General features: G+C 39.1%; 1 protein-coding gene across 2 annotated transcripts; it reads left to right on the plus strand.

Annotated features, from left to right (window-relative positions):
- Positions 1 to 23: 23 nt before the first annotated feature.
- UFSP2 (UFM1 specific peptidase 2) lies at positions 24 to 21342 on the plus strand. 2 transcript variants are annotated; one of them, XM_045998417.1, is made up of 12 exons: positions 24 to 57; positions 1537 to 1615; positions 4173 to 4356; positions 4438 to 4504; positions 6743 to 6900; positions 7291 to 7483; positions 9265 to 9411; positions 14393 to 14557; positions 14751 to 14875; positions 16582 to 16658; positions 17528 to 17652; positions 21183 to 21342. In XM_045998417.1, the coding sequence occupies exons 1-12, from the start codon at positions 55 to 57 to the stop codon at positions 21267 to 21269; spliced, it is 1410 nt and encodes a 469-aa protein (XP_045854373.1). In that variant the 5' UTR covers positions 24 to 54; the 3' UTR covers positions 21270 to 21342. The 2 variants fall into 2 exon arrangements, with proteins under 2 accessions (XP_045854373.1, XP_045854374.1); XM_045998418.1 differs by lacking the exon at positions 24 to 57 and adding an exon at positions 65 to 344.
- The last annotated feature ends 12 nt before the right edge of the window (positions 21343 to 21354 follow it).

Consider the following 21354-nt stretch of genomic DNA (forward strand, 5'->3'; position numbering starts at 1 on the left):
ACTTCCGGGCTAGCGTGCGGACGTCAGCGCCCCTGTCAGAGTCACGTAGCAGACATGGTGAGTACTTGCGGTAGGCCCCTGCGTTTCCCCTCAGACTTTCGTAGTTTCCGTGGGTCCAAGCCCTTGAAAGGAGCAGCCCTGCCAGGACCCACGGAGCAGCTGCGAGCTGGGTGGGCTGGGCCTCCTTTCTCTTGGTCTGTCCCTGCTGGAGCCGGAGGGAAACTGCCTCGCACAGCCTAGAATATCCCAGCTCAGCCGCTCAAGGACCTTCGCTCCCCGCGCCTCCTCCTTGTGGAATCCTGTTGAGAACGAGGGATTATTTGGCGTCTTGAAGGTTTGAAGAGGTATCGGACCTGGGAAAGATAGGAGTCACTTCCTTCAGATACTCTCTTCCCTGAGCTCCGGTGGTGTCCCACTCCCCACGGTGTCCTTCCCAGCTGTTCAGCCAGGTCTTCCAAGCCTTTTCCTGGATGTGCCGGTCTTCAAGGATGCTTTTCTTTACATCCTGCGTTTCCTCCCAAGTTATATATCCAGTTTTTTAGAAATGTATTCCGAGCTCTAGATCTTTATCTACTAATTGTACCTTCACTTGGATAATTCTTATGTATTTCAAACTCCGCAAGTTCAAAACTATTTCCACCTGCCCTCATCCCACACCCGCTCTTCCAAAGACCCGCGGATCAGGAAATCCACCGTGTTGTGCATGCCAGAAGCCTGGAAATCATCCTTGTCCTCTTCCCCTTCTCAGCCCCTGAACATCTGATCAATAATCAGATCCTGTGCATGCTATTTCTGCATGGCTGTCAGTTGCCATTCACGCCACTCCTACCATCCCTGTCCTTGCCCTCGTCAGATCTCAACTAATATGTGGTAGTCTTTTAAGCGTTCTTCCAAGTGGATCTTCACCAGTCTGTGCCCCTGCTTCCACCCCCCAACTTTCCTTTCTCGTTGTTAATACTCATACCTACTTGCCCTTCTCATCTCAGCCTTAAATATTATTTCTTCAGAGAGGATCTCAGTTCAGAAGCCTAGGGAGGTTGTGGTCTTTTCACTTGAGATCTCTTGTGGAATCATTGCGACAACCCTATGAAATAACAGATTTTTCCTATTTTACAGAAGAGTATAAAAGTACTGAGCAATGAGTTACATTGTGCAAAATCAGGCAATGTTAAATACCCTCTTGCCTTTTTCACTTTTGTCTTCAGTATTTTTCATGGTCATTAAATATTTTTTGTTCAAATGGCAACTGTAGAACTCTTCATAGAGCAGTTTCTCAAATGGTTGCCTAGTATTTATATGGTAGTATTGTTCTTTATTTAACTGACTTCTGACTGGTTTAGATGGTTTCCAATTTTTATTATTTTTTTTTTTTGCTATGATGAGAACCATATGGGAAGTCCACAACATTGAAGTTAAATTTTTGCTGAACTTTGATTATTTTCTTAGAACAAATTGCCAGAAGTAGAATCGACTCTCATTTGTATGAGGATTAATTTGTTTTGTTTTACAACGGAATTTTTGTTCTGTTTGTCTTAGGTGATTTCAGAGACTATGGATATACTCTTCAGAATAAGAGGAGGCCTTGATCTAGCTTTTCAGCTAGCTACTGCTAATGGTAAGTCTGACCAAAAAAACTTCTTTTTTATTATACATTGATGATGAAATATACTGGAATCCTTTTTATTTTGCAAATGAAACTGAGTGAGAGAGAGGATAAACTCAAATCCGGTGGTTAGTGAGTTCTATAAATTGGATTTAAACTTAGGCACTATGTTCCAGCACCACTGCTTGCCTATGAGGCTTCTCCGTGCAAATTAGAAAAAAAAAAAAGTCCCCTTTATTAAAAAAAGAAACTTCACTGCCCACTGGCAGACAGTTGTCACAATAAATATAAATATGCACAATGAGCACAGTGTAAACGAGGTATGCAGATTTGAACATTGTAGACTTGCACCTAAACATAACCCTGAGTCTCCAGAGCCTACACTCTTGAAAGTTATGTTGTTTTATAATGGTATAAGAATTCTGTGGGAGAAATATCAGCAGAGTTTGTATCAAGCAAATTCTAGGATGTCTTCCCATTTCTGACTTGGGCTAAGGCCACAAACAGAGGTAAAGGATATCAGAGGAGGGAGATGAGTTGTGTTTGAAGGTGTTTCATTTGAGATGCCAGAGTCTATCAAGTGCAGAGTCAGGTAATTTGAACCTGAAATTTAGGGGAGGATGGGTGGTCAGGACTGGAGAGAAAGAATATCTCTGAAGGATGATCATTAACATCATGATAAGAAATAAAATCATTCAGGAAAAGTGTGATCAGTGGCGTCAGAAACCACAGAGGAGTTCAGAAAGATAAGGAATGGAAAGGTCACTAGCTGGCCATCATTTCCTGGCCCCACAGAAATAGGAAGAGAGAGAATGCAGAATGTTCTCTCTGACTCATCCTTTCACGCTAAAAAAAAAAATTGCTCTCAATCTTGGTCTATTCGAATCCCCACTCCCAAATTAATGAAAGTAAATTCAGGGATAAACAGAAGATAATCCAGGAATTATGTTTGTCTTTTGTAGTATAGCTGAAAATCTTTAAATTTGGCCTTCTGAAACATATCAAGATGTCTTAAAATCTCTCTTGTTAATAAGTAATCTTCTCTACCACAACCCCAAGGTATTTATTTAATTAAGATATCAGAGTGATAGTTAAATAAATGTTTTAATCACAAGGTTAAATAGGTTTAGGATTTAAGAATATAAAGCTTAGGGCGCCTGGGTGGCTCAGTGGTTTAAGCCGCTGCCTTCGGCTCAGGTCATGATCTCAGGGTCCTGGGATCGAGTCCCACATCGGGCTCTCTGCTCGGCAGGGAGCCTGCTTCCCTCTCACTCTCTCTGCCTGCCTCTCTGCCTACTTGTGATCTCTCTCTGTCAAATAAATAAATAAAATCTTTAAAAAAAAAAAAAGAATATAAAGCTTAAATAAGTATATGTGTATTGTCTTTAAGTATATCTTCTTGAACCATGAAAATGTTTTACATAATCCAAAGATTATAATAAATTAAAAAGAAATCACTGAAAATGAAGTAAAAAAAAAAGTATCAGGTTAATGACACATTACACAGAAAAAACTTTGTCTTTAGAATACACTACTCTTAGTGGGACAGAGCCCAAGATAAAAAGAACGTCAAAGAAATTTGAATTTCATTCAACAGTTTTACTGCTATAAGTTATATGGTATTTTGAAAATAATTGGTATCCTCATATATTAGTGGTGAAATAACTGTTTGGAAAACAATTTGGCAGTTTCTCAAAAGGTTAAACATAGACTTGCCCTGTGACCCAGCAGTTCTACTCCAAGTGATCACCTAAGAGAGATATGTGCACACAATAATTTGCACACAAATGTTCATAGCATTATTCATGATAGCCAGAAAGCAGAGAGACAGTCCACTTTTGTATCAGCTTATGAATGGATAAACAAAGTGTATTGTGTCCATTAAAGGATATTATTATTGAGCCATAAAAAGAAAGAAAGTACTGATTTATACTACGATATGAATGAGTCTTGAAAATACTAGACAGGATGAAAGGTAGACGTGAAAGGACACATAATGTGTGATTCCATTTATAGGATGTTTCCAGAATAGGCAAATCTATATAGACAGAAAGTAGATTAGTGGTTGCTATGAGTCAGTGTAAGAGGAATGGGAAATGAGTGCTGATAAGTATAGGGTTCTTTTGGGGTGATGACAGTGTTTTGGAAATAGTGATGGTTATAAACCTTGTCAGCTTCTAAACACAAGTGAATTGTATGCGTCAAAAGGATGAATTTTATGGTCTGTGAATTTAATATCAATTTATTTAAAAGAAAGGCATAAATTTTCTTTTTATATCTTCTATTATTGAATCTAGAGAATAGTTATTTGGGAGTCAATTTCCTATGTTGTACTTTTGTGTGTTTGGAACGATTCATGTTGAAAGTTTAAGATTTTTCTCATTAGGGTTTTGAAGGGTCAGGGGTGGGAGGTTGGGGGAACAGGTGGTGGGTAATGGGGAGGGCACGTTTTGCATGGAGCACTGGGTGTTGTGTAAAAACAATGAATACTGTTACACTGAAAAAATAAACAAAATGGAAAAAAAAAAGATTTTTCTCATTAACCTCTATTTATATTCTTTTAATTTAGAAATATTTATCAAGAAGGCACTAAAACATGTGCTGAGTGACCTGTCAACCAAGCTTTCTTCAAATGCCCTTGTGTTCAGAATTTGCCACAGTTCAGTGTATGTATGGCCTAATAGTGACATAAACACCGTTCCAGGAGAACTGAGTGATAGCTCTGCTTGTAAGAACATAATGCGCTTTATTCAGTGAGTATGTTTGAAAATTGCTAGAAATTTTTTCAAAATGTCATTTCATATTGTAAACATCTTTGTGTATTAAATGTCTAGCTTTGAACAGGAAGAAGATATAAAACGAAAATTTATTAGAAAGAAAGACAAGAAGTTATCGGACATGGTAAGCAAATTTATAATCCTTGAATATGGACTAGAGTGGTGAGATCTTAGAGGTTATTTAATGCAACTCTCTTATTTTTTACAGATCAGATTGTTGAGGTCCAGAAAGAGTAAATGACTTGTCAGAGGTTATATCTCTGTTTTACATGTTGAAGCTTTTGTTCCATAGTCATACATATCCTAATACATACATTTTGGGGGATGCTTTCTGTGCTCCCACAAAAATACACAGCTCGAGTATGTTTGCAAATTGCTTAAAACTAAATAAAAATGAACCACTCTAAAACATGACAGAGACACATGGTGCTGTGAGATAGTAAATAATAAATGATTTACCTTTCTTCACATTGTTCTTAGTTCTGGTGCTTTTTGAACCAGTGTTATTGAGGACCTGCCATTTGCCACAAAGTTGGCAAGTACTGGAGATAAATAATGGAGCTACTTCAAGGGAGAAAGTTGTACGAAGTTAATACGACTACAGTGTTTTTCTAGGCTGTTATGGGAAAATAGGGTGGACTTGAGGTTAGAGAGCTAGACGGGGGCCACTTTAGAAGAAGCAGAACTAAGCCAGCAGCTATGGTAATGGAGAGGAGGGAAGGGATCCAAGAGATATTTAGGGATAAAATGGATGATACTTGGAAATGAATTGGAAATGGAATGCCCATTTTCTTTCTTGGGTTAAGATGGGCGATGGGGAAGACATGAGGTCGGTTTTGGTCACGTGGTTTGAGACACCAGTGAGACGTCCACATGAGCTGTTACAGAACATACTGCGGGCTGTGGATCAGGTGATTTGAGAATTACGTGTAGCTGGAGCTCGACATTTTGAGGAGTACGGGTCAGTTATTTCCTCAGATGGGGTTTGTTTTAGGCTTCCTCATGACTGGATTGAGGTGGTGCACTGTAGAAATGCACCTGAAGTAATGTCCTGTCCTCCTCAGCACATCATATTGAAGAGGCATGTGCTATCAGTTGGCCTGTAGTATTGGTGATGTTAACTCTGATCCCTTACTTCCCATGGTGTCTGCTCATTTTCTTCTCTGTGAGGGCACTGTTTTTTCCCTTGTAAGTAATTTTTTCCCTTGTAAGTAATTAGTATCTCATGGTAAGATACTTCGAGGCTAACCTATTCCTCACCAAAGTTTTACCCACCACTTGCAGTGTCAACCAGTAACTTTTGTCTGAATCCAACAGTGACCTGATGGTGCAAAGTGATTTTGCTATCATTTCCTTTTATACTTCTTAGATGACTTTGTACCAAAAGGAGAGCTTTGTTTTTCCCTATTTATTTATTACGTGCATGGAAGCATGGGTTCCTATTTTATGCAATGAGTTAAAATCTTTGGATGCTCACATTTTCCAAGATTTGGCCAATGAACGCCCTTCAGGCTTGCTCCAATGTCCTTTTGACACCATATTTTTGAGTACTTCCTAATTCTTCCGCAAGATGTTCTAGGCACGTTATGTACTGTCCCTGTTCCAGCTCAGGGATCAGGCATTTCTCTAAGGAGCACGCACACATATGCATACGTAACATACATGTATAATATATACACACACACACACACACCCCACAAATGTTTCTATTTATCTATGTAAATCATATTTATATTTCCAGTTCTACTTCTGCCTCACTGAATTCGTAACTTTTTGCCTCTGAGAAACTTGGCTTCTAGTATACTCAATATTTTGCCAGATTTGTTCAAAACAAAACTATTCAAACAAAGTACTTTCAGAGTTGTTATTCCATACCACTGTAAAAATCAAACCTACTAACGGAGTTCAGTATCTGTTTATAGTTCCCTGTGTCTTTAGGCCAGGGGCTTATAGTTCTAATGTATGTTTAAAAGTTCCTTTGGTGTGTGGTTATTATATCTTGTTCATTGGATTTTTTTTTCACTTTAAGTCTATACAGAAGTAGAATAATATATGAATCCCGGTGAACCTGTACCAGCTTTAATATTTATAAACACACACACATACACACACGTGCACACACACGAATGTTTAGAAAAAATGTTTATCAACAAATGGTCAGTCTGATTTCACCTTCATCCCCACTCCCTCTCCACCTCTCTTCAGATTATTTTGGATCAGAGGAGATTTTTTTTTTTTAAAGATTTGTGCTTTTAAACAGTTTACTATAATGCAGCTCTGTATGGCCCTTAAAAAAGTCACTTGCCCTTTATATTTAACGTTCAGTGTGCTATAAGTTGACTATTACTGTTTATCTTTATAGCATCAAATAGTAAACATAGATCTTATGCTGGAAATGTCAACCTCTGTGGGAGCTGTCACCCCCATCATTGAAAGAGAAAGCGGAGGACACCACTACGTTAGTATGACTTTACCTGTTGATGTAGTTCTGTCTGTTGCTCCAGAAGAAACATGGGGAAAGTAAGTATTTTGTACTGCTACTAGACACATTTATATAAGCCCTCCTTCCCAGCGTAATCAGAGCCCATTTTTAAATATCACATACGTATATCCAGGATTATTCTTACTTTTACTATGATTTATTCCTTGTTAGTTATTAAACTGAGTCATCTAGTAATTAAATGTTTATTTAGAGGGAATAGGGTAGTGTGCAAAACCTATAAGGTTTTCCCATTACCTACACATAGGAAATAGACAGTATACTTAATTTTGCATAAAGTTAGACTTCACTTAATAATCCTGGTCCAGTCAAGTTTTTTTTTACTGTATTTGGGATGTATTAACTCTCCATTCTAATTTATCATAGCCACTATAACTTTTGTTAATGTACTTGAATATTTCCCTCCACAGAGTTCGTAAACTTCTAGTTGATGCAATTCATAACCAACTAACTGACATGGAGAAATGTATTTTGAAGTATATGAAAGGAACATCTATTGTGGTCCCTGAACCACTGCACTTTTTATTGCGAGGGGGAAAAAATCTTGTAACAATTTCATATCCATCAGGAATTCCAGATGGTCAGCTGCAGGCCTATAGAAAGGTAATACCAAGGGGCACCTGGGTGGCTCAGTTGGCTAAGCATCTGCCTTCTGCCTTCGACTTGGGTCATAATCCCAGCGTCCTGGGGTCAGGCTCCCTGCACAGCTGGGAGCCTGCTTCTTCCTCTCCCTCTGCTACTTCGCCTGCTTGTGCTTTCTCTCTCTATCAAATAAATAATATCTTAAAAAAAGAAGGAAGGAAGAAAGGTAAAGCCAATACACTTATTCTTAGAAAAATTTGACGTTCATTCACTTTATATTTACTTAAACATTTCTAATAAATGGTACTTATTTTGTGATTTAATATGAAAGTGGAATCAGACTACTGTCTTCACGTGTTATTTAATTTCTGTTGACATAGAACTTTTTTTAAAGTGTATTAATGAAAAAATATGCTAAACCATATGTAACATTTTGATTTCAGACACTCAGTGTGGTTCATATGTTCTGTGAAATTTTTCCATAATGAAATACAGAAATGAAAAGATGCTTACATGCCTTGAGCTGCTGCTGAGTGTTTATACGTAAATTCATTTTCCCTTCCCTTGCTTTCAGATTTGTAGAAGAGATGAGATTACGGTTAGGGAAGGAAAGCTAGGATTTATGCTAATTCTAATTAGGATTTGCAGTAATACTTTACACCACCCCCCCACTTCCCAGGGTTATTTGGGTTTTATTAGAGGCAGTTTGAAGAAAGCATGATCAGCATTCAAAGAACTGAGATTTACTAATGAATTGACTAGTTTTGGAGTGCGTATTTTTGATGTGTGGTCTTGCCTGGCGCCCATCCGACTATACCACAGGAGCATCTCCCTCATCTGTCCTTGGGAGGAGCCGGAGTGCTATGACCCTCTGCTCCATCCTTAAGTGCTGGTGGACTTGACCTGCAGAGGCACCAAATGATCCCACTCCAGCTGCGAGAGTACTTAGGAGACACGATAAAGAAAATGTCAGACTTTACAAAGGAAGGGTCACATTTTTATGCAGTTGGGAAAACTTTGCATTTTAAACATGTATGCGTATTTTAATTTTGATGCCATTTTAGTTGGCTTCCTACCCACCCATTTCTCCTCCAGAATTTAATCACCACCCCTTGTATTTGTTAAGTACTCTAAGCATGACTTTTCAGAATACTTTCATGTAATTCTATCCTTGTTAATTCTAATTTACTCATTTACAAGGCTGTTTCCAAACCAAACTTTAACCTGGATGTATTTTAACAGACTGTGTTATAATAAGTAATTTGAAATTATGTTACTTCTCTCACTCTGACAAATTCCAGTCAGCCCCTGAATAACACAGGTTTGAACTGCAGGCGTGCGCTGGCCCATAGATTATTTTCAGTAAATACGACATGGCATTGTAAAGGTACTTTCCCTTCCTTACTATTTTTGTAATAACATTTTCTTTTCTGTAGCTTACTATATTGTGAGAATATAGTGTATAATACATATACAAGTATGTGGATTTTTGACAGTGTGAGAGCTCAGTGCCTCACATCCCCACATTGTTCAAGGCTCTGCTGCATTTTCATTTTTTCTGTGATCCCTTCCAGTTTCAACTCTTACCCATGGAAAAACATACATAACTCTCTTTTGGTTTTAGTTTAAATCTCACCCTTTTCGACCTCTGTGAATTATATCATAAGTGTGTTTGATAACTTTTATAGCCAATATATGGTTATTTTTGTTTTGTATCTTTAGATTGAGTTTTTTTACCAACGAGCAAGGAGTCTAAATTATTTGACTTTTTTCTCTTTTCTATTGATTCTGATTTCATTTAGGAATTACATGACCTCTTCAATCTGCCTCATGACAGACCGTATTTCAGAAGATCTAATGCTTATCACTTTCCAGATGAGCCATACAAAGATGGTTACATTAGAAATCCACATACTTATCTCAACCCACCTAACATAGAGACTGGTATGGTGAGTTTAATAATTATTTATGGAGTCGACTGATGATCAGTGTCACTGGTGATTTTTTTGTGTGTATCCAGTGGAAGTTTTAAGGCTTGATTCCGAATGTGTGTTGTCTCTAAAACAAAATTTACCACCCATTTCTTTTAATAATCATTGCTTAAAATAGCAGTATTCACAATAGTCTGAAAAGGTGAGAAATAGATAGCATGTACCACAGTTTCCTACTAAAATCCCATTCCCTGATTTATTTAAAGGCGTATCCCCATTTATTTTCACCCTGAGCCTGAGAAATCATGCCAAGTGAAGGGCGTGTTTACCCACAGCATGCCGCAGCCAAGTTTGGTAAGGCCCTGCGGCATGTTTTCTCGGCGGCAGGTACCTGGGTGCAATTGGCAGCTTCCCACCAACGGAACCTCCAAGAAGTGTGGCTGGTGGGGCACAAGGAGCAGTTCCTTAAGGGTGCGTGTGGGCTGGGAAGAAAGGGTCTCTTGGGCATCCCAGCCCAGGAGTTCTTGCACAGCCTGGCCTCTTAGCAGTGCTGTGACCAGCAGCCTCCTGTCTGAGGCCTCCGCTGCCTCCTTGCTGGAATTTTTACTGCTTGCCGGGGGTATGCTTTGATCGGAAGTGGCCTGCTTTTACTGTCTTTTCTCAGCCTGGTTCCTCATTGTTTCCAGTTGTTTCCTGCCATCCTTAGAGCAGCTCAACGCCCAGCTCATTTCAGCCCCATTCCCATCCCCAACAGGCACCTCTCATACCCCACTTCCCCCGAGAGGAAACCTAATTGTCCAGCATGTCCTGGCATTTATTCAGAATCTGATGCGCTTCTGTGCACGTTGTAAGGAATAAGAATGAAAAATGAATACATGATACAGCCTAGAGGACTGCGGGAATCACTTCTAGTTCCTGGCCGTCAGAGGGCGCTGGGGACAGCAGTTCGGCCCGCAGCAGCCACAGTCAAGTCGGGCTTCCCACGGAGAGACCCTGGCTGGGTGCTTACCAGGTCCTGTGGACAGACGAGTCTCTAGTCATCCCGTCGATGATAGAAGATCATTTCATTTATTTTGCTTGTATGGGAGGAAATCCTGGGAGACCTCTTCCTGGTTAAAAACCTTGCTCTGTCACAGTCATAGCGTCACCGTAGGCCATACAAAGTATAGAGTCTCTAACAACCTAACTGGGTGCTTTTCTAGATTAATGCATAAACGTCTTCTCTCAGACTGTATTTGGAACTCCTCTAGATAGGGTGGGTGTACTGTGTCATATATTCATTTTTTAATTTTAATAGTTCCTTACAAAGTGCCTAGACATTCAAAACGTACCAAATAAATGCTGATTGATTTTTGACAGTGAAATGGGTTTATTATTTCTATTATGGAGATATAAGAAGCACTTACATATATTAAGACATTCAGTATATGATGTTTGATACATACGTATAACATATATATAAATTGTAAAGCACAGGAAGGAGATGAATACCAGAGAGCTCCCTACCCAACTTAACTAGAACATTACCAGCCTGCCTGTATGTTCTTCCTTTTCCACGCCTCTGCCTCCCCACAGCCTGAAAGGAACTGTGTATCCTGAGTTTTATTTGTATCACTCACTTCCTTTTTTTTTTAATAGTTTCCCCTCATATGTGCATATTTCCTCAACACTTACAGTTTTGCTCATTTTGAGTTTTATAAAAAAACTCGGTCATTTTATATTTGGTCTTCTACAACTCGCTCTGGCACTCACTATTAAGTATCCAAGAGTTAGTCATGGTATCATGTCGAACTGTGGTTCGACTTCCTTATTGCCATATAACAAATCTGTGTATGGTTTGGTCCGGATATTTTGTTATTCTGCCAACCCTGATAGGAACATTGCTGTACCTATTTCTTGCTGTATATGTGCAACAGCCGTCAACATTTTGCTTCATTTCACCTTCTCTCCCCGCTCCCCACCACTGGGGCCATTTCAAAGAAAGCCACAGACAGCCTGGTATTTACATCTAAACACTATACCACAAATCTCCAAATAGTAATAATTTGCATTCATGGGATTAACCTGCTTTGGTTATGATTCATTATTACTTTTTATTCTCTGCTGGATTTCATTTGCTAACATTTTTAAGATTTTTGCATCTGTGTTCATGAATAAGATTGGCTTCTGAATTTCCTCACATTGTTACTTTTTTTTTCTGTCAATAATATACTGGCTCATTAAAAGAGTTGGGTAGCATTCCTTTTTTTTTTAAATTTTCTAGAGGAGTTTGTATAAGATTGGCATGCTCTTTTTTGATCATTTGGTAAAACTTACCTATAAAATAATCTGTGCTTAGCATTTTCTTTATGAGAACATTTTTAATAAATTTAATTTAATTTATTTTTTTTTTTAAGATTTTGTTTATTTATTTGACAGACAGGGATTACAGGTAGGTAGAGAGGCAGGCAGAGAGAGAGGAGAAAGCAGGCTCCCTGCTGAGCCAAGAGCCCAATGGGGGGCTTGATCCCAGAACCCTGGGATCATGACCTGAGCCAAAGGCAGAGGCTTTAACCCACTGAGCCACCCGGGTGCCCCAATAAATTTAATTTTATTAATGGCTATAGGACTTTTTTCATATTTCTAAGTTCTCTTTACCTAGGTTTTAGTCTCTCCCATAGTAGTAGTGATGGGGTTTTTTTTTCATTCTTAGTATCATTTTTATGCCTTCTTTTGTAAAAAAAAAAAAAAACAAAAAACAAAAAAAAACAAAACAAAAAAAAAAACTTTTGGCTTTGCTGACCCCCTTTATTGTAACTTCTATATTCCATTTCATCAATTTTTTGGTCTTAACTTTTTTTTTGGCAGGGGGAATCAATTTTATTTTCTTTTTTTAACTTAATTTATTGTTTCAGTGTTCCAAGAGTCATTGTTTATGTACCACACCCAGTGCTCCCTGTAGTCTGTGCCTTTTCACTTTCTCCTTCCTTTACTTTCTTTGATTGGTTGTTTTTGTTCTCACTTCTTAAGTTGGGCATTTTGCATATTGTTTATATTTTTATTCTCTACGTTTTTAAATTTCAAGCAAAGCACTGTTTTCACAGATTTTAATTTCAAGTATTTTAGTTTTATTCAGTTCTTTACACCTCTATTATGATTCATCTTTATTTTTTTTAAAGATTTTATTTATTTATTTGACAGAGATCATAAGTAGGCAGAGAAGCAGGCAGAGAGAGAGAGAGAGGAGGAAGCAGGCTCCCTGCTGAGCAGAGAGCCCAATGTGGGGCTCGATGCCAGGACCCTGAGATCATGACCAGAGCTGAAGGCAGAGGCTTTAACCCACTGAGCCACCCAGGCGCCCCTATGATTCATCTTTAATCCATGTGTTATTTCAGAGTGTTTTCTAACATCCAAATATATTAGAATTTATTTATATATGTAGGTACATATATATGTATTTTTACTGATTTCTGACTCCTTTGCATACTGATCAGAAACAATTTTTATGTAATAAAGATTCTGAAATTTACTGAGACACATTCATTTCCTGAGGATGCTATAGAAGCCACAAATTTGGTAGCTTAAAACTACAAAAATGTATTCTCTCTGTTGTGGAGGCCACAAGTCCGAAATCCCTATCATGAGGCTGAAATCAGGTGTCAGTGGGGCCACGCGCCCTCCAAGGGCTTTGGGGAGAGAATCCATCCTGTGCCTCTTCCAGCTGTGGTGGCTGCCAGCGCTCCTTGGCCGCATTGCTCCCATCCATCGGCCTCTGTGCTCATGTTGCCTCCTTCTCTCCTCCTGCGTCAGCGTTCCCTCTCTGCTCTCTGCCCTCTGCTCACTCACAAGGATACCTGTGGTTGCGTTTCAGGCACACCTTGGGTGGGACAGAAAAATTCTCCCATACGTTAAGTTCTTTAATTTAATCACAACTTCAGAGCCTGCCCCTCCCTTTTTTTTGCCTTTTGACCCTATAACATAGTCTTCACAGCTTCCAGGGATGAGGAGATAGACACCATTTGGGGGTCATTTTTCCACCTACCACAATGTTCTCGTTAAAAATTTTCTGTCTGTGCTTGAGAAGAAAATATATTGTCCTACTCTTGGATGAGGATTCTGTTTGTCCGTGCCTCCTCTTACCTAATTTTTAAAAAAATATTACTAGTTTGTGGGAAAACAACCCATGAGTATTCTTAACGTTATACACCAAGAAAGAAGTTACAGGATCTTGGCCTTTATTTAAGGATATTTGAATAGCATCCCTGGGCTATAATCAGTGGCAGGTGTACAAGACTGGAGGAATATTCTTCACATGACCCCTTCCTTTATTTATTCCTTCCTTCATCATTTATTCAGTAAACATTTATTGACTATTAACTGTTCGCCTCACCCACTGTAGAAGCTTGGGTCCAGAAATAAATAAGGCACAGTACTTGCCCTTATTAAACTCACATATTAGTGTGGTTAAGAAGAGATTTAAAAAGTAACAAGTAAGGTGTCAAGCGGTGCTTTGAAAAATAAAAAAAAATAAAGCAAGCTAGAGTGCCGGCCAGGGCAGGAGGTGGGTGGTGAGGGAGTAAAGGATGCCATTTCCAGGTTGGCTGATGATGGACGGTCTCTGATATTTGAGCAGAGACCTGAACGAAGTAAGGATGCCAAGCTGCACATTATTTGGGAAGAATGTTCCAGGCAGAGCAAACCATTAAGGCTCTGGCCTCAGATTGCCCCTGGAGGATCCAAACCTAAAGCAGAGGAAGCTACAGGGGAAAGTGGTACAAGATGACCTTGGAGAGGAGGCCAGGGAGCAAGATTTGCCGGGCCTTAGAGCCCATGGTAATGACTTTGGACGGTTGCTGGAAAACCAGGAAAGTATAATGTTTAACTGTAGTTCTCTGAAGGCATTTTTGTAAGGAACTGAAGTAACAGTCTGGCTCTGAGAACAGTAAACTTGGCTTGGATGTCTGTATAGAAAATGTGCATCTAAAGTTAGTATGTTACTCTGTTTCTTCTTTTTATACAGATTCATGTGGTCCAGGGCACCTATGGTTATCATCACTATATGCAGGATCGGGTGGATGACAATGGCTGGGGCTGTGCTTACCGATCTCTGCAGACGATCTGCTCTTGGTTCAAACACCAAGGCTACACAGAGAGATCCATTCCAACACACAGGGAGATTCAGCAGGTACAATTCTAATCAACTGTACATTTCATTAGCCCTTAATATACCAGTAATAATCATTATTACCTCGTGGTACAGACTTCTTTCTATTTTGAAGGGGGAAAAAAAACACTGGTAATCAGGGAACAGGTTCTAAATGTAGTTGTTTAACAGCTGTCTTGTGTATGGGTTTTTGTGTTTTTTTAAATACACAAAGGCTCTAGTTGATGCCGGGGACAAACCAGCAACGTTTGTTGGATCACGGCAGTGGATTGGATCGATCGAGGTACAGCTGGTACTGAACCAACTGATTGGTGTAACTTCAAAAATACTGTTTGTCAGGTGAGGACACCTTAAGAAATTAGTGACATCATTTCAAAGCAAGTTTGTCATTTTATTAGAAAAGAGGAAAATTATATATTCTCCTTTCTCTTCCTCCACACTATTTTTACTCTCTCCTCCATATTGCCTCACTGCTTTACAAATCTCTTTTTAAACGCGAAATGTTTTGGCTATTGAAGACTCTGAGTTGATGAGTAAACTTTGCGATACATATACTTGCATGGTGTTAATTTAGCCGAGAAAAGGAACACCAGTCAGCTATGACTGGAGTTACAGAAAATCAACTTTTTTCTTTATCCTAAACTCTTTAAAATGAAGGGAGAAATGTACATGTTGATCTATGACTGCCCTTTTTGTGTACCTCCTGCCCTGTTTCTTCTTAAAATGTCAATAAACTAATAATGTGTCCAAATCACATATTCGTTTTTTCCCAATACAGTTTAGACATAATTCTAGCTTGAAAATATGAGCAAATACCAGGTCATGATTGCAGGGTCCTGGAATCGAGTGCTGGGTCAGGCTCCACACTGGGAAATTCTCTCACTCATTCTCTCTCTTTAAATACATAAATCTTTAAAAATAATAATAAATAAATAAATCTTTAAAAAATAAAAATATGAGCTAATATTAATTAAATAAGAGGTTATTCCTTATCAGTGAACTTCTGTTTTAAATACATTTTCTATTACAGTAACCTCAATAGATACATTACCCTTTTTTGTCCATGTGCTTACGTCCAAGAATGTCTGATTTCACAACTGCAGTTTAGACTGCCTGTAGAAACCAGAGCTAACAAATAAATGATCGATTAAATAGTGAAGCATATGATGATTGCAAAGTGAACGTTTTGGCACATTAAAACCTTACACGTTCCTTACTAAGCAAGAGCTTAGAATTAGCCCCCAGCTGGTATCTCCAATCTAAAAAATGATCTCCCCTCATCTGGCCATCTTTCTCTCTTCTTAAAAGTACAAATTGTGGGCGCCTGGGTGGCTCAGTGGATTAAGCCGCTGCCTTCAGCTCAGGTCATGATCTCGGGGTCCTGGGATCGAGTCCCACATCGGGCTCTCGGCTCAGCGGAGAGCCTGCTTCCCTTCCTCTCTCTCTACCTGCCTCTCTTGTGATTTCTCTCTGTCAAATAAATAACTCTTTAAAAAAAAAATTAAAAAAAAAAGTACAAATTGTATAGGACATTGAAATATTCCCTAAAATAATATGTCGTACTTGAAAACATTTTGCAGTTTTCACTTTGGTTTCACAGATCTTGTCTATTTTAGTCCCAGATCTCCTGTCATGCAGACAGGGCAGGGTGATGGATCCCAGTCTAAAATTGAGGAGGGTACAGACTCAGTCTGGTAAGAAGACAAGAACCCAGGACTTAAAGCTCATTCTTCTGAAATTAAGTCCACCCATAAGAGCCCCGTGGTCATCAAGGTGACCACTTTCACTCTTCCCTTAAAAATCCTTCGTTATGCAGTTCCAGAAGCAAAGAAGCAAGGTCTTGGCCTTAAATACTTTGAAAGGTTATGGTGCTTTAAATTGCTCTCAAGTCAGTTACCTACCACTTAATGTTATTTAAATTTATATCGTGTTTTTTTCAATAACCAAAAAAGAAAACAAAACGGTAGAAAACACTGGCTCTCAAACTCCTTATTGGACCTTAGTGTGAGAAATCATTCATCTGATGGAAAATGGTTTCTTTCTAGCCAAGGTTGTGAAATGGCCTCTCAAGGACGGGAGCTGGCTAATCACTTCCAGTCTGAAGGAACTCCAGTCATGATCGGTAAGATGTTTGGCACATCTTGGGCTCTTTGGGTAAAGAGAAGAATTACTGATATAAATAATGTCACATAAAATCAGTCATTTTTAAGCATTTGAAAATTAGCTTTTATACCGTACATACTGGCCTCTGGATATTTATTGTTCAATTTTCAAGGTGGGAGGAAAGTTACAAAAAAGATGTAATAGCGAGAAGTAAAGGCTGAGAAGAGAAGTGATATAACTGTTGAAGTATTTAAAGAATCAAGAACAGTATAGAAAAGAGGCCGTGGTCACTCAGTTGAGCCTAGTAAGTCATGGTGCGGTCTCTAACGCGGCTGGCTGTGCAGCATTTCACCAATTGCTTCACCTCTCTGGGCTCTATTTGTAAAGAGGATTAGATGAGTTGATCTAAACCTTGATGATTCTGTGGAGAACAACACTTGATCTGGGATGACAGAAGGCAAGCTAAGACTGGTATGTAAGATATGCAGGCAGACAGATTTCAGCAGAGTATGGAAGGACCTGGATGGGGAGATGGCTGTCCCTTGGGAGGTACTCGAAACAGAGGCCGCATTGCCCATTTGCTGAGAGGGGCCTCACAGTGGCGACTGTGATCCTCCATAGCCCTTTCTAAATCCAATTCCATGGATATGGCAGTGGAATAGAAACCTGATATGGTTACAAATATGATTGCATCTTTTCTGATTTTAAAGGTAACGATTTTATCTTCTCAGAGTATACTTGACGTGGTCTGTAAGCTTTTATAATCTAGGCTAGTCAGTTTTAATGCTATGTTAGATTAATAGGCGAAATAATCTTTTTAAACTGAAATTGACTAGGGAGTTGAAATTCACAGATGCCCTCTCATTTTTCTGATTTCCCTTCCTACAGGGGGAGGAGTTTTGGCCCACACAATACTGGGAGTGGCATGGAATGAGATTACAGGGCAGATAAAATTTCTGATTTTAGATCCACATTATACAGGCGCTGAAGATCTACAAGTTATTTTGGAAAAGGTAAGTATCTGTTTAACACAAATTTAGATGGAAGGGAAAGAATCCAGATGCAAAGGGGAGCAAACTGGCCATTAACAGAAGGACGACAGACCCAGGGCTGTGATGTACCCTCTCAGCAAGTACTCTAGGCCTGTGAGGACTGTCTGTGTAGGGAGGACAAGAGGGAACTAAAGTGAATTGCAAAGAACAAAATTCAGGTTAGATTTATGAAGAATTTCCTAGTTATTAAACTTAACAATGGAACAAAGAGCTTAGAAATATATTCTTTTGGAGATGTTACAGCTTTGCATAAACAAATGTATTAAAATAGAGTGGATTAAATAACCTTTATAATTGTATTATTAACCAAAAATAAGCAGTATGTTGGACATTATGGAGGCTACTTCTAATTTATTTACATATAATTTATTCTCATTCTGTAAAGGATTTGAATTTGAGACCAATGTGAGAATATTCGTTGATAGTTAAAGTACCAGTTAAAGGAGGTATAAATTTAACTTAATGTATAGGCAACTAATTCTCACATATGAAAACTCATTCTAAAACTTTGGAAGGCAAGGATAATAAGACATAATTAACTTGAATTATAGCTTCTGTAGTCTTTGCTAAATATATTAAAATTACAAAGAAGGCATACAATGTTTTTAGCCACAAACCAATAAATATATCCTACTGTTACTCACTACCCTTCATTTTTCTCATATTGTCGCCTAAGTCAACATCATTAATACCTTATAAAAAGCTTTCTCTGAACTTTGAAGTTGTAATTAGGTCATTTTTTTTAAAAGCACAGTTGGAAATTCATTGGTGAGACACTTTCAGAAGTTGTAACTGCATGAAGTTACCAAAGCCCTAAGAATGAGGGGTTTAGTACGTAAGGAGCTTTAGTGTTGTGTGTAGCTGAATTCTTTTATAGCCTAGTTTAGTAAAATATTTGCCAGTGATAAGACTATAAATACAAGAGGAGATAAATGTGTCCTGCTTTTATCCTTCAAGGCATTTGGACTTGTAAATCTCTGAAATGTTTCCTGCTGCACACCAAAGTGGGAGCAGTTATTTCCTCTTTCCGCAGCCAAGTGTTGGCTCATTCCGCATTAAGTGCCAGTATGTGCCGCCCACTGCCTGGAGCAGTAGGGGTATTAAAAAGGTCTTTGGGGCACCGGGGTGGCTCAGTGGGTTAAGCCGCTGCCTTCAGCTCAGGTCAAGATCTCAGGGTCCTGGGATCCAGCCCCACATCGGGCTCTCTGCTTAGCGGAGAGCTTGCTTCCCCCCTCTCTCTCTGCCTGCCTCTCTGCCTACTTGTGATCTGTCAAATAAATAAATAAAATTTAAAAAAAAAAAAAAGGTCTTTAAGGAGCTCATAGTCTAGAGTAGAAGAAAAAAAGAGATCCAAAAACTATTCCCAACAAAAAAATATGGTTATCTAATGTAGACTTTCCAAGGCTGATCCATTAGAGGGATCCCTTAGAGCCGGTGAAAGGAGCGCAGGCCACATTCCCAGAACTAGGCAGTTCCGACAGGATCCAAGCCTGAGAAGGGGTGTGGCTGAAACTGAGCCGGGCAGAGAAGCAGCGCAGTCAGTTTTCATCTTAGAGGCGGTGAGAAGCGTTCATTATTTTAATGAGAGGTATGATACAGATAGTAAAATTACTTCTTTCTGGCTGGTTTGAGGAACTTTGCAGTAGATGGAATTGTCTAGATGGAATTGAAGCAGTTGAATAAGGCGTTGTCCCTGATTACTTTCTCTGAGGCTCCTCCTGTTCTTTTTCCCTGATTAGATTTCTGTAGGATTTTCAATTGTAGAAAACCCTCTGCCCTTTTAGCAGGTGTAAGGAGCCCTGAAGCCAAGGCCTGACCTTGTGAGAGTCAAATTACTCTCACTTAACTCGAGAATCGAGAGCAGAGTCCTAGAGCCTGGGCTACTGTAACAGAACACTATTGCCCAACCGGCTTATGAACAACAGAAATGTGTTCCTCACCTGGGGAAATGCAAGACACCCGCAGGTTTGGTCTGATGAGCCTCATTTACTAGCTCACAGACAGCCGTCTTTTTCACTGGATCTGCACAGAGTGGAAGGCATGAGGGGCCTTTCTGGGGCCTCCTTCATGAAGGCACTAATCCCATTCATGGGCTCCACTCTCTCAACCTATCAACTCCCAGAGGCCCCACCTCCACATACCAGCACCTTTGGGATTAGGTTTCAACATGAGTTTTGGAAGGACACAAACATTCAGCCTAGCAAGGACTGTAGGGAAAGTTCTGCCTCTGCCTGACCTCCTGTGGAACTTTCCTGTTTCAAGTTCCCAGACTAGTCGCTTCAAAGGAAAAGGCCATACTCTCCTGTCTACTCCCATCAGTTTGTGGTTTGGGCACCCTCTCTACCCAGTTCTCTTTACAATAATTTGAGTCTGGCTACCTGGAAAAAGCCAGAAAGATGAAAACAGAGAGTAAAAGTCTTTATTCATCATTAAGAAAACAGATTTTAGGACATTAAATTTTAGAAAAAGTTTGGCTAAAAAAGGTTATTTACATATATAAACAGGTCTCAAAGACAAAAAGATTTTTTTGCAGTTACCCGGGAGTGGGGAAATAGGACTGATGGAGGATTTTTTTTTTACTTTCATTGAACTTTTAGAATGTAGATCTCAGTTTTGCAGTCCAAGAAAGAAAAATGCAAAAATTAAAGAGTTCCTCTAAACCCTCCAACCTCCACACTCTATTTTTAAGAGCTAAGACACTATTTTCTGTAGAAACCATGACCTTTAGTCACTGCCAGAATACAGAGCAGCAGCTTCCGAGTTAGGCTAAGGATGAAACCACACTACTCGTCACACACCCAGTGGTATTTGAGAGTTCTGGCTGGCCGCCTCACAAGTATTTTGCCAGCAGAGCATTTCATTTCAGAATGATGTCTCAGACTAGTCATTAGCTGGGTCTTTAAGAAAATGAATCAATGGCCCTAGAAGAAATTTGATACACTTTTGGATTCACAGTGAGATTTTGTTAGAAAGTAATTTTCTCTGCTGGGGAAAAGAATGGAAAAGAATGGAAAGTGGAAGGATTATAGCCTGAGGATAGTGAAGGGCAATTCAAGAGGTCGGCACAGATTTCTCCCTGCCACTTGCCTCGTAGCTAACATGCACAGCATGGTCCCTAAGACCGCCTGTAATGGACTCCCAAGAAAAACAGATTGCCAATTCTCCTATCACCTGCTGCTGACTGCCAGAATTATAAAGCTTAGACTCAATAAAAATGTGATTATTTGGAGTAACAGTTACCATAAGGAAACTTTATCTTTTCTATGATTAAGTACTGTAGAATTAAATTTTTGTTTTTAACTCCAGTATCTGAAGTGGGCCCAAGTATGTTACTTTTCTATGCTTTATAGGAGTTCAGATCTTTGAGTTTTATAAGTTAGAGTCGTATTCCAGGATTCAGCTGACAGAACCGGACTGTAAAATGTTATAATTTTGATCACGTAATCCTATAATTTAGTAAAAGGTTTTCCTTTCCTTTCTCCCAAATCTAGGGCTGGTGTGGATGGAAGGGTCCAGACTTTTGGAACAAAGATGCTTATTATAATTTATGTCTTCCTCAGCGACCAAATATTTTTTAAAATATCTTAGACTCAAGGACTGTAGTAAAGTTGTATTATAAATTTGTTAATAAAGACTAAGTTTAACTTCAAATAAAATCCTGGG

This window comes from Meles meles, chromosome 2 (assembly GCF_922984935.1).
Source record: "Meles meles chromosome 2, mMelMel3.1 paternal haplotype, whole genome shotgun sequence".
NCBI classification, from domain to species: Eukaryota; Metazoa; Chordata; class Mammalia; order Carnivora; family Mustelidae; genus Meles; species Meles meles.